The 14,121-nt window shown below is 39.6% G+C and overlaps 1 protein-coding gene across 5 annotated transcripts in view; it reads left to right on the top strand.

Annotated features, from left to right (window-relative positions):
• LOC109932288 (hepatocyte nuclear factor 4-gamma) overlaps positions 1 to 11,671 on the top strand; it is a 141,728-nt gene extending 130,057 nt beyond the window's left edge. For all 5 annotated transcript variants that reach the window (XM_048595814.1, XM_048595813.1, XM_048595812.1 and 2 more), the window contains exons 8-10: positions 4,121 to 4,357; positions 6,300 to 6,422; positions 10,233 to 11,671. In XM_048595814.1, the coding sequence (XP_048451771.1) occupies positions 4,121 to 4,357; positions 6,300 to 6,422; positions 10,233 to 10,357 (485 nt within the window). In that variant the 3' untranslated portion in view covers positions 10,358 to 11,671. The remainder of the gene's footprint in view (positions 1 to 4,120; positions 4,358 to 6,299; positions 6,423 to 10,232) is intronic.
• The last annotated feature ends 2,450 nt before the right edge of the window (positions 11,672 to 14,121 follow it).

Genomic DNA, 14,121 nt, shown 5'->3' with positions numbered 1-14,121 from the left:
ACTTGTCATCGTTATCTTCTCATTTATTCTCTGTCCTACCATATGGTCACTTTTTAGGACCTTTGGACTATTCCTACCAGCATCTTCTTCCCCTTGTATTTCTCAATTCCACCCATATAAATTCTGCATCCTCTCATCCATGATCATTTCTTGTTATGTTACTTATTTCAAGATGCTATGATGTCTTCTCTTCTTCTGAGCTCAACCTACTAATGGCCCCTGACCATCTGTTTCTGTATCACAAGGTCTCAACTTTCTAAACATTCAGCAATTAACCTTTGCGTTAGCTGATTGGACCATTTATCTTAAAACACATGCTTTCTTGGAAAAAATTGTCTTTAGTTCAATGATCAAGATGACTGCCTGACCTTTCATTAAAATAAACAAGTCTTCATAGAACCGAAAACTCAAATCTATTTCTCCTTACCTTTTAAATCCAAGATTTAAAATAATAACATTGTACTGCAAACTTGCATGAGGGTGAGCTTTTGAATGTGCTTTAACACCTTCATCTGAACTAGTTCCAGCTACTCACTTATACTTGGTATTGTCTCAGCACTTTAATTACCATGACAATAGATTTGATGGGATCAATGAAACTGAGTAACTGTTGTAGAATCATAGAATCCTACTTTGCAGAAAGTGGCCATTCAGCCCATTGAGTCTGCACCAACCCTCTGAAAAATATCCCACCCAGACCCACGTCCTCACGTGGGACTTTTAACATGGCCAATCCACCTGACCTACACGTCTTAGGACTGTGGAAGGAAACCAGAGCACCTGACAGAAACTCACGCAGACACTGGGAGAATGTGCAAACTCCAAACAGACAGTTGGCCAAGGCTGGGATCGAACCAAAGCGCTCCCAGAAGGTTGAAACTGGACAAGAACGCAGCTTCCAGTTCGCAGCTCAAAACCTCTATAGAAACCACCTGAACATTCATGAGATGCGCAGGAAATCACAATCTCTGCCTGTGGGTGTTCTATGCAAATGTCTGTGCTAATGTACACTTCTGTTTAACACAATATAGCTGCAGGTAATGACCATCTTCACATTAGCTATGCGATTGTCAATAACTGTAGTAAGGTTCTTTGCTGAAAAAGCATCGTTCCTTGTAAAAGCAGGTTTCATGACATTCAAATTTCTGGGCTCAATAGATGAGGACAGATCTGAGTTGGTCCTTCAAGTAACAATTTCCTTTTCCTCCTCTGATAACAGTTAGGAAAAAAAGATAAGCCATTCAGTCCTGAGTTATGATTCTATCAGATTATGGCTGATCTCTGTGAAGATGTGTTTAAAAGGCATTGCTCTAGATTTAATATTCTTGGTCACTTATGTTTGATGGATTCCTGGATAAACCCTGCTACATCTTCCTACATCTGCGTTAATGCTTGCAGTGATAGAAGTGAAAGATACACATGCTGTAGGTGCAGAATTGGTCAGGATTATTGAATTTCCTGAGACACAGTTGGAAAGAAAATAGATCTTTGAACATAGAACATAGAACTGTACAGCACAGCAACAGGCCCTTCGGCTCACGATGTTCAGCCCCACATAATGCCACTGAAACTAATCCTTTCTGCCTTTCCTTCATCCATATCCCTCCATTTCTTGCGTATTCATGTGCTTATCTAAAAGTCCTTTAAAACGCCCCTATCGTATCTGCCTCCACCACCTTCCTTGGCAGTGCATTCCAGACTCTTTCCACTCTCTGTGTAAAAATCTTGCTCCTCACATCTCCTTTGAACTTTCCCCCTCTCACCTTAAATGCATGCCCCTTCGTATTAGACATTTCTACTCTGGGGAAAAAGATTCTGACCGTCAACACTATCTATGCATGTCATAATTGTATAGACTTCTATCAAGTCTCACCTCAGCCTCCGCCACTCAAGAGTAAACCACCCGAGCTTTTCTAGCCTCTCCTTATATTTCGTACCTTCTAATCCAGCAGCATCCTGGTAAACCTCTTCTGCACCTTCCACATCCTTCCTGTAATGTAATTACCAGAATTGAACACAATACTCTAAGTGTGGCCTAACTAAAGTCTTATAAAGCTGCAACATGATATCCTGACTCTTGTACTCAATTCCCCAACCAATAAAGGCAAACATGCTGTATGCCTTCTTCACCACCCTATCTTGTGCTTATTACATATAGAATAAATAAAATAACGAAGCCGATTCAGTACGGTCTCATGAAAAGGAAATCATGCCTGACAAATTTATTTGAATTCTTTAAGAAAATAACAAGCAGGATAGATAAAGTGAAACCAGTGAATATGAAATGTTTGGATTTTCAGTAGGCACTTGAAAAGTTATAACATAGCAACTCTTGTCAAATAATTTTGGATATAGTATTACACCTTGGATAGAGGATTGGCTAACTGACAGAAGAGAGAGAGTTGGGATAAGAGGGACATTTTCAGGATAGCAACTTGTATACCATAGGGATCAGTGCTGGGACCGCAGAGGTTTACAGTATATATTAATAACTTAGATGAAAAATAGATGGGAAGAGAAGTGGTAAGGATGGCACAAAGAGACAACAGAAGGACGAAGACAGGTTAAGTGAATGGCCAAAAACTTGGCCTGTGGAATATAATGTGGGAAAATGAGGTTATGAACTTAAGCAGAAAAAAATAGAAGAACTGAACATTGTTTAAATGGTGAAAACTGGAGAAAGCTGCAGCACAAATAGGTTTGGGAATCCTCATGCATAAATTACAAAAATCCAGCATACAAGTTCAGCAGAAAGTAAGGAAGGCAAATGGAGTGCTGCTCGTTATTTCAATGGGAATGGAGTATAAAAGGTAGCTAAACTTTTACAAGGCGCTAATTGGACCATGCCTAGAATTCTCTGTACAGTTTTTGTCTCTTCATCAAAGGAGGGACAATCTGGTACTAAATTGATCCTGGGTATGGAGGGAACTTCTTTTGAGGAGACAACGAATGGGTTGGGCCTGCACACATTGGAACAGGAAAAATAAGAGGTGACCTTATTGAAACATAAAGGATTTTTAGTGGGCTTGACAGGGTAGATGCAAAGAGATTATTTCCCCTTATGGGAGAGGGAGACCACAGGCCATAAAGCTTCATCCATTTATGACTGAGATGAGGTGGAATTTCTTATTTCAAAGGAATTTTTTTCTTCACCAAGGGGTGTAGAGGCTGGGTCATTAAGTACATTCACGATTGAGATAGACAGATTTTTAACCTGTAAGGAAATCAAGGGTTATGGAGAAAAGTGAGGGAAGTGGATTTGAGGGGATCTCATTGAATGGCAGAGCAGACTTGATGAGCTGGATGGTATACTTCTCTCCTCTGTCTTATGAAATGCATGTTGTAATATAATGTGCACACAGTCTTGTGATTTACTGTATATATTCTGATATCCATCAAAAGAAAAGTGAGAAAGCAAAACAAATTGAAGGTGGTACATACCTTGTAAAAGGGAAAAGCCTTCAGTTTCAATATCAGATCCTTCCCCTGTGTCCTTTGCCCCGTGATCAATGTAGTCACTTTCTCAAATTCCGTATTTGGTCAGCCATGGGGCTTCCTCCCATAAAAATTGTTTTCTCCTGTAATGTGGAACCGCCTTGTGCAAATAAGCAAAGAGAAAAGTTCAAATTTTTAGGTGCATGATCGAGGTTCATCGCACACAATGTTAGTGTTTACATATGCAGGTGCAGTCAAATGAAAACTTTGGTTTGGGAACTGTCTTCAAAGTTTGTGGTGAATGCAGATTCTACCTTTGTGCAAAAATAATGCTGTATTGTCTAATCAGCATTACATTTGAAATAATTAGCAATAGTTTATTAATTTGACAGTGTGGACAGCGGCACATGTTGTGAAATGACTTGCATTTAGCCCTTTCTCTTCTGTTCGTTTCTTTTGGACAATGACCTGTATTATCCGCAGACAGGAGTTACACAGTAAAACTTCTTTTGCACCACCAATACTTTACTCAACAAATCCTAACTATAAAAGTTAAGTTGCTGTTGGACAACTTGTACTTTAACGTCTACCCGAGTATGTGTAATGCTGTTGTTTGGAGCCTTCAAATCCCCTCGTGACGAATATAAGTCCAAATTTCGTTTTATCTTGTTTTCATTTCCTGCAGATGCAAAGGCTTTAAACAATCCATCAAAAATCAAGAATATGCGTTACCAAGTGCAAGTTAGTTTGGAAGATTACATTAATGATCGACAGTATGATTCCAGAGGGCGATTTGGAGAATTGCTACTGCTATTACCTACTCTTCAAAGTATAACTTGGCAAATGATCGAACAAATTCAATTTGTCAAACTTTTTGGACTCGCTAAAATTGACAACTTGCTCCAAGAAATGCTGCTGGGAGGTATATATCATTTTGTAGCATATAAATCCAATTGTACAACACTTTGAATAATCCAGTGTAAGACTCAAACGGCGCCAGTGTTTTCCTATTTAATCTTTTACTTCTGGAATGTTGCAGGGATACTCCACGCACAATCTCCTGGCTGGGCACTGTAACTTTGTAAGAAATTTAGTGGACAGTTTCAGACAGTTGTGTGAACAGGAATTGGACCGAATTCTCAGCGGCAGTTTGAGCGAACTCCTATATGATCTCTTGCCAGTCATCTCATTGCGACTGCCATTTATGGTCAATTTCTTATGTTTTTTGTAGGACAGATGAACATTGCAAGCGATGTAAATTGGCTTTTCATGAGCCACCCTGCTTCACCAATCCATTTTAGAAATTATTTTTTCTAATTTTTTTCTTATAGAAGCATAGTTTGAAAGTTTGCTGATGACTCATGCCTCTCCAAATACTATTCTGTACACAGCCACCAACTGTAGTCATTAAAGTATTCCACTGACAACTGTTATTTCTTGGGATGAATCATTGTGTCTTTACTTGGTTCCTCCAGTTTGGTGTTCTTAAAACTGGAAACACTTCATGTGAGAAAAGACAATGAGATAGGTGTTAAGAAATGTCTCAAATGAGGAAAGAGAATTAAAGAGGTCATGATATTTAAGGAGGAAAATCCAAAACATTGGCACCAGCATTTGCAGACACAGTCACTGATAGTGAAACAAGTAAAATCAGTGATGCTTTAGAGGCTGGAGTTAGAGGAGTGCAGATGTCTTGGATAGTGACAGGTTCAGATGAGATTAGAGAGGCAGGGAATAGTCAGACCATGGTAAGATTTGAAAATAAGGATAAAAATGTAATACTGAGATATTGATAAACCAGGATCCAGTATAGGTCAGTAAGCATAGGTGAAAAACATCTAGACATTGGAAGCATGTATGGGAAGTCTTAAAGTCATGTAGAGAATAGAATATGAAAGGTGAGCCAGAGATGTGTTACTGAGCAATCAAGTCAGGAGGTAACAGGGCACGGCTGAGGGTTTCAGCAACTGGAGAGCTGAGGCACAGGCAGAAACAGGAAGAGGTTATGCGGTGGAAATAGGCAGTCAAGTGATTGCACAGGTATGTATTTGATAGCTCACTGATGCCAAGATAGTGAATAGTCTGTCTCAGTTTGTCAGGAAAATTAATGGAAGCAGTAGTGATGAGCAGAGTTTGTGGCAGGGAGCAAAGACAATAGCTTCAGTTTTCCCAATATTTAATCAAGGGAAATCTCTGCTCAATCACCCTTCAACAACTCGACTCTCTGAGGTAGAGGTAGAACTTTTCCAAAGATTAGTGAAACAACAGTCTGACATAGTTATATGAAATCACATATTAATTTTAAAAAATATGTGCATAATTATTTTGTAATCCTGGAATTTGTGTAACTTTGCTCTCACAAATTAAGTAAGCACAACTGATCATTAACTCGATATAATGATTGCATCAGCACACCATTGTTTTATTCTTTTAGAAAGCTATAGTTGAATGTTCAAGTGAAACTTTCACTTGACTAGTTAATAAGAATAGTTGCAAAATTATGTATTGTCTTCCAATCACATTGACAAAGTGCCCCAGCATCAACTCACATTTTTGTTTGACTCGAATTGAACAGTTTCCAGTTCCCTCCAGTTTTAGTGAGTGTTCAGTGTACAGAAGCCCATAGTGTGTATTTACACAGCTGGATATCCGTATAGTTATTTTAATAGCTTCAAATTTCTGTTTCATTGTTGTGTTTCATTTATAAATCAAGGAAAAAAAATGGTTTTTCCAGAGAGTGTTCGCCAAAAAAGAAATTGATCTATTAATGTTCATTCTGGAAATATTTATTATCATTTGTTTAAATAAACATAATTACATCAAGGTCATATTTTAGAATATTCTTTTATTTTCGCCCTTTGCAGGTACAACGAGTGACCCATCCCACCTTCATCATCCTGGGCATCCTCATGTAGCTCAAGATCCACTGACAGGCCAAACCATATTGATCAGTTCGATGCCAGCAGCAGCTCACACTGAACCAATGTGTAAGTCTTCTTTATGTACAGCAGTGCGCATGCTTTTAATTTGGAATTGTAATATGTTGAGTCACTAATGAAACTATTTAAATCCAATGATGGTAATACAGCAATAAAATGCAGAAGCAAGTAGAAGGAAATAATTTACATTTATGCAGTGCCTTTTATTTCTTTCGGAAGTCCTAAAGTACTTTACCACCCAGCAAAGTACTCTTGAAATTCATTTACTGTTGCATACTATGAAATTCTAGCAACTAATTTTTTGTGGAAAACGAGGGGAGAATTGACTCATTAATCTGTGTATATTGAGCGGTATGTGTTGCCCAAAACATGGAGGCCACTTTTGATTTCTGAACAGGGATTGTGGGAAGTTTTACATCCATCTGAGCACTAGGGATTCAGTTTAACATCCCATTTGAAACACTTCCAACAGTTTCTCAATTGGCACCAAGGTATCGGCATAGTTTGAGTATTAGTCTCTGGATTGCATCTTCTTCTGAGTGACAGGCAAAACCGCTAACATTAAGCCATGGCACACACCTACAATGGGAACTGCCTTACGATGGCATCTTATTTACAGTTTATATTGTAGTCCATATGTTGATGAGCCATACTTTATTCCATTAAGTGTCAATTTTCTTTCACTCTGCCTTTCCTGGTTGATGTAAAAGATTCCATTGTACTTAAAGGAGGGATCTTAGTCACTTTATTTATTTGCCATTTTTGAGACCTTGCTATGCACATAGTTACTTACGTGTTCCCTACGTTGTAGCAGTGACTATGCACCGAAAGTCCTGTCATAATTGTATCACTTTGGGATTGCTTAGATGTTGACTGGCTCTATATAAATGCAGGTTATTTATTTTTATTTGTACCTTATGGAACAGGCAGCACTACATGTAAATGGGAGTGCAGAATACCATTTAGCAAAATTATTTATCAGGATCCTCTCATACCTTTACAGTTGACACCAAATCCTGGTCTTGTTCAGCACCAGCTACTATAGGCACAATTCTCACTGCACCAGCTACTCCTCAAACCAATTCAACTCAGCTACAGCCTTTTCCAAATCCACCACAGTGATTAGAAACATCAGCAGGTGTTTGCAGTAATCCCAAATCCCAAATCAAATCAATCATTTACAACAATATTAATTATCTGATTAAAAAGGTATGAGCACAACTTGGTTTCCTATTTGAATTCAGGATTATAGGTTTTGTTTGTTGCAAATGGTTATGTTCATCAGCTATATGTGGACTGCTGCCTAATTCAATTAAACAGTTTTGATGATGCTTTGAACAAAACAAGCAAAATTTGGGCAAAAGCATAAAGGATTGATTAAACCTGTACCTTTCAGGATGCTGCAAGGTGTTAGTCCGTGTACTGTAAAATTTGCTAGCAAGAGTATTGTTTTGATTTTCTTGCCATAAAGTATACTGTATACTATGAAGATCCCACCTTCTCAAACTCTACCCTTGCCTAATGCATGGTGACCCTCAGGTTAAACCACCATTGGTCATCTCTTTCTAACAAGAGAGCAGTGCTATCGACCTCTGAGACTATGGCAACTTTACCTTTTACCTATATTTTGAGAGGGATAATGTTAAGTGAAGTAGTAATAAAAGTGAAATGCCTTGAAAAGTAAGGTGTGTGGTGTTCCTTAATTGTTCTACGACTATGGCAGGTTACTCCCTGTGAAATGCATCTTACCTTTCTACATCTACAGAATCAATTTGTAGAACAGCGTCATTGTGTCAAGATAAAAACCTAAACAGATGTAGGCTTCAGAAACCGAGCATAGAACTTGAGTATCGCTGACCAAAAGAAACACGGTATTGAAGCTTTATGCCTTGTACTCATCAGGACACATTGCAAGATTGTCACAAGTATTTACGCTGCATGAGAAAAGCATGATGATTCGTCATTAAGTTGATTTTGAGTAGACAAGGCATTGCCTTGGAGTCCATACAAGTCACTGAACACAGGAGGTGATAGGTGAATGTGATGTGGTGTAAATAGGAACATGGCACCAATGTTTTGGATGACCTCAAGTTTGTGGAATGTAGAATGTAGGATGCCAGAACTCGAGGCAGAAACAAGCAGATGGCTGCTAAGTCAGCGTCAACAGATTAAAATAGAACAAAGAACTGCGAATGGTAGAAATCTGAAATGAAAACAGATTGCTGGAGAAACTCAGCAGGTCTGGCAGCATCTGTGGAGAATAAACAGAGTTAATATTTTGAGCTGAGTTCTGAAGAAGGGACACTGGACCCAAAACGTTAAGCATTTTCTCTCTCCACAGATGTTGCCAAACCTGCTGAGTTTCTCCAGCAATTTCTGTTTTTGTTTAGCGTCAGAACTTTATTGCTTTGTGATATGATCTGAGGAACCATATGGAACATTGTGCACATTAAAAATGATGGAAATAAAGAGGAGTCTTATGGACTTAGGAAACTAGAATTTCATAATAGATGAAGTTTTAGTATTCCAGAGATTTAGTATTACAACAACAACAAAAACAGAAATTGCTGGAAAAACTCAGCAGGCCTGGCAGCATCTGTGAAAAGAAATCAGAATTAACGTTTTGGATCCAGTGACCTTTCCTCAGAACCTGTTCCTTCCCGCAACAGCAATAGGGTTCCCCTTGTCCTTACCTACCATCCCATCAGCATCAACATCCAGGAGATCATCAGCCACCATTTCCACCACGTCCAGCAAGATGCCACCACCAGACACATATTCCCATCCCCTCCCTTGTCCACTTTCTGCAGGGACCATTCCTCCTGGGACACCTTGGTCCACTCTTCCTTCATTCCCAATTATGCCCCACAGTACCATAGCACCTTCCCCTGCGACAGCCAAAGGTGTAACACCTGCCCATTTACCTCCTCCCTCCCCAGTATCCAAGGGCCCAGGTATACATTCTAGGTGAAGCCACATTTTACCTGCACTTCCCACAAATTAGTCTATTGCATTTGCTGCTCACAATGTGGTCTCCTCTATATTGGGGAAATAGATTGGGCGACTGCTTCATAGAATGCCTATGTTCAGCCTGCAAAAAAGACCCTGAGCTTCCAGTTGTCTGCTACTTTAACACACCATCCTGTTCCCCGGCCGACATCTCTGTCTCAGGCTTGCTGCAGTGTTCTAGTGAAGCTCAGCACAAGCTGGAAGAACAACACCTCATTTTCGACTTGGGGCCGCTGCAGTCCTCTGGCCTCAATATTGAGTTCAATAATTTTAGGGCCTGAACTCTCCCATGTCCCAGTCCCCACCCCCAAACACCAAGCCTTATTATCACATAGACTGCCATTACACGCTACCTATTGTAGCCACTATCGGTCCCCGTTAACAGCTATTCATTCTCCCAGCCAGATTGTTATCCACTCCTTTATCTGTCCAACTGTTGTTCTCTCTCTTTGGGCTGTATCCCCACCTATCGTTTACTCCTGAACCTCTCCCCCCACCCTGTCATCTGCATGTAAACCAGCATCTTCCTAGCTACCATCAGTCCTGAGGAAGGGTCACTGGACCTGAAACGTTAACTCTGATTTCTCTTCATAGATGCTGCCAGACCTGCTGAGCTTTTCAAGCAATCTCTATTTTTGTTTCTAATTTACAGCATTCGCAGTTTTTTTTGGTTTTTATATAGTATACAACACTTCACCCACAAATGATTTAAGTAAAAATTCTGCTGTGCAGATTGTATGAAAACAAACATTAATTTATTTTTTCTTAGCTCATTAGACATATTTGCCATTTAAAACTCCATACATGACTATAACTATAGCTTTATTATGTACTTTTTTTCCTCTTCAGCTACACCAGAAACCCCACTACCATCTCCTCCACAAGGTTCAGGACAAGAACAATACAAACTTGCTTCAAACCACCATTCAGTCATTTCTCAACAAGTGCCACTACCAAAGCAGAAGAGCTTGTGATGTTGAACATAATTTTATGAATGACAGATTGTGCTTTCTGTACGCATCAAAAACCAGAAGCATGAGTGAAGCTGAAGGTGGAAAGTAACACTGCCTTTCAGTACCCTTTGTATTCATGACTGATTTATTTCTTGACATTGCCAATATTTTTTTTTGTGGGGTTTACCATTTCAGGAGCAAAAAAGCTGTTGCTCTTAAACACAAGTTGCAATCTCAGGTTGATATTTTAAAGGGATTCAGTTAAAGTCTTATCATGACAAAGAAATCTTGGTCCACATCAAAAGTTTGTGTTATAACTTTTATAAATTATAGGTTAGATTTACATTCAGATGGTTGCTTTACTATTTTCCATTCTGATGTAACCTTAATTTAGATCTGCAACAATGAATAAATAGGCAACTTCATAGTTGTTTATGTATAGACTGTAAATTCTGCCTTCTGAGACTGGCTTTACTTCAGCTTTTTAAAGTAAGTGAAAATTGAAGATGACATTAAAGCCTATAAATTACAGAATGCATTACACAATTAGCCAACCAAGGATACTGATGATATCCCAATTCTGTAACTGAGATGTATGATATTGTAGCCAATATTGCATTACTAGATAGCGTTTATTATGTTGTACATAGCTTTGTTAAAAAATTTTCTGTTTTAAGTCTTGCCATTTAAATTCATACCTCACAGCACCACCCTTGGTATATCTCTTAACAACAAGTTTGATTGCCAGGTTTTACCGCTTGGTTTCATATTGCATCGCCAGAAGAGGGAGCTTTACTGAAAAATAATGCAATTCCTTTATATCAGAATATCATTCTGTACCTATTTATGAAATCTGTAGTAATCTCAAATCAGATTTGCTTCCAGAGTAACATCAAACCTTAATATTTAATGCTTCAATGTTGATCTATAGGTAGTGTTGATCACTAGAATTTGTTACAGTAGCCTTTGACTGAAAAGAAAGCTGCCTTAAATTGCATAAATGTATCTTTTCTTCCGTCTTGTGGAAATATGGTGAATCCATTTACTACTGTTTCTTGGTTTGTACATACAGAGTGAGGAATTATATAATCATTGTAATTTATTCTGATGCCATGATCTATTTTATAAACATGAAATTATTTTTGTATGAATTATTGTGAATGAATCAAAAATTATCAATTGCTGGAAGAAAAATCAATGTTAGACTGTAAAGTTTTCACAATTTTTAAGTACTGGAGTATGTAAGTGAATTAAGGGCTACATGTACGCATTACACTTTCAGAAAATTGGAGGTCTCCGCATGCAAAAATACAAATAAATGTTACACCTTTCGAATTGTGAAGTGTAATTCGCCATCAGCTAGCTCTGGTTTTGAATTCTTATTACTTTTGCATCTTTGGGATGTGAGCATTGTTGACAAGGCTGTTGAAAAGAAAATGAACGAAAATGCAGCAATGTTAGTCAGTGTTGGCCAAGTACCCATTACACTTTTAAAAGTATATTTCTACAGATCATGTCCAATAAGTTTAAAAAGTTGGATTGCATTTTGATATATGATTTTACCTCTGAATACCTCCTCACCCAAAGAATCATAAAATAACAACACAGAAGGAAACCATTTTTAAAATTTGTTCTTGAACTGCTACATTGCTGGGTTAAAAAAGAAGTTAGTGTCTGTCCTGAGTGGTCCTCAGGAGGAGGTGGTTGGGCTTTGTCTTAAATTGCTGCTGTTCAGGTGCTGATTGTGCACAGAAATTCCAGCGGTGGAGGAGCAGCAATAGATGTCACAGTCAATATTGTGTGCAGTTTGAAAAGGGACTTGATGGTGGTGCGTTCTTGAGATACCATTGTACTTGTTCCACCTGGAGCAGGATATGGCCAGGGCCAGTTCTGTTTCTGATTTAAAAGAGACATGCAACAGTGCTCAGTGACCACCTGTGCTTAGCAAGGGTAAGTGCCACCAGCTTCTCTCTGCTGCCTCGCACTCACAGGGCCAGCCCTCACGCTTACTCTGCCACTATGCACACTTCTCACCAAAATCCATGGAGTCTTACTCTCACTCATGCATGCAACATTGTCAGTTCCATAGCTCTCACCCACCTCACCGTCCCAACTACTAACCCTTCCTGCCCTCTGTGCTCATTCACTGGGGACACCTCTCCATCTCTCCTGTTCCTGTGTCGCTCCTCTTCCATCCACTTCCATCATACTTGTAGAGTCACAGAGTTGTACAGCATGGAAACAGACCCTTTGGTTCAACTCGTCCATGCCGACCAGATATCTTAAATAAATCTAGTCCCATTTGCCAGTGTTTGGCCCATATCCCTCTAAACCCTTTCTATTCACATACCCGTCCAGATGCCTTATAAATGTTGTAATTCTACCAGCCTCCACGACATCTTCTGGCAGCTCATTCCATATATGTACCACCCTCAAGCATGAAACAGTTGCCCCCAAGTCCCTTTTAAGTCTTTTCCCTGTCAGCATAAACTTATGTTTTAGTTTTCCCCTCTAGTTTTGGACTCCCCTACCCTAGGAAAAAGACCTCGGCTATTCATCCTGTCCATGCCCCTCATGATTTTTATAAACTTGTATAGGTCACCCCTCACTCAATTTCTCCTTGTGTGTCTTTACAGGAAAAGTTGGGCTGGCCCCCAGATCTGTCCATAGTGCAAGGATTGTCCTACCTATTATCCGTGCAATGCCTGTACTTGATCTGCAGAACTGACCATGGTCCAATTTCTGACTGCAAGGACACAAATTTCCATGCTTTGATTGGACAAAGGTCTGACTGATTGTGGTCTGGAACTGGAAGTGCCCACTGGCTGACTGTAGCAGTGACATCTGACTGACTGTAGTTCCCCTTGACCCCAGTATCACTCTTGACTTTCAGAAATGGTCATTTGCTTGAAGCATGCACAGTGTGTTTGCTAGGTGAACTACTGACACATGCTGCAGGAATGCCGTTGATGAAGCACAGGGCCACACAGCGACATGTCCGCTCCCTTCAGTCCTAAAGAACTCCGTTCAATCCTGATGAGTGGTCACTGGACTTGAAAGGTGAACTCTCTCGCTTTTTCAACAGATGATACCAGACCTGCTGAATTTCTGCAGCAATTTCTGTTTTTGTTTGCCCTCTCCCTTATCCATTCACTAGTCCCCACCATAACAAGCTGCCTACCTCTCCCTCACTGCTAAACATTAATGCAAACCATAGAAACTGGCAACTTCCAAATTGGTGCAAACTTAGTACGCACTGAGAAAGCCAGTTAAGGGTTTCCTTTGTGGATGTGTGAGAGTCCCTGCAACACAAAGTGACCTGGCTCAATTGTGCAAGCTTTAAGTGCCCCTGAGCTCTGAAGTGAAGTGTGTTTGAGTTGAACTAGGTATGTGAATTAGCCTGAGGGCAGGATAGCAATATAATGGGGTTAGTGGTTGCCACCGACACACAGTACATGAATGAAGGGTTGAGGAGAATGGTTTTAATGAAGCATACAGGGCCATAATGGTGAAGACACAGTTGTATTATGGCTGGTACAAGCCACTAGCTGTTAATTATCTGCTCTGACTTGCATAGCAGTATGTATTTTTTGTTTGCACCGAAGCTCTGAGTTTTTTTAATCAGACTGTATTTTCCCAACTTCCTTATCATTGTCCACACCACACAGAGCAGGAGATGATTCCATCCCATGATACAATGCCTAGAACTGCAGATTATTGTCCAATCGTGACTAATCCAATGTCTTGTGCGAATTCAACATCTCTTCCTGACTTTTATATTTATT

The sequence above is a fragment of the Rhincodon typus genome, chromosome 4, assembly GCF_021869965.1.
Source record: "Rhincodon typus isolate 14 chromosome 4, sRhiTyp1.1, whole genome shotgun sequence".
NCBI lineage: Eukaryota > Metazoa > Chordata > Chondrichthyes > Orectolobiformes > Rhincodontidae > Rhincodon > Rhincodon typus.
This window is presented reverse-complemented; position numbering and strand designations above follow the sequence as displayed.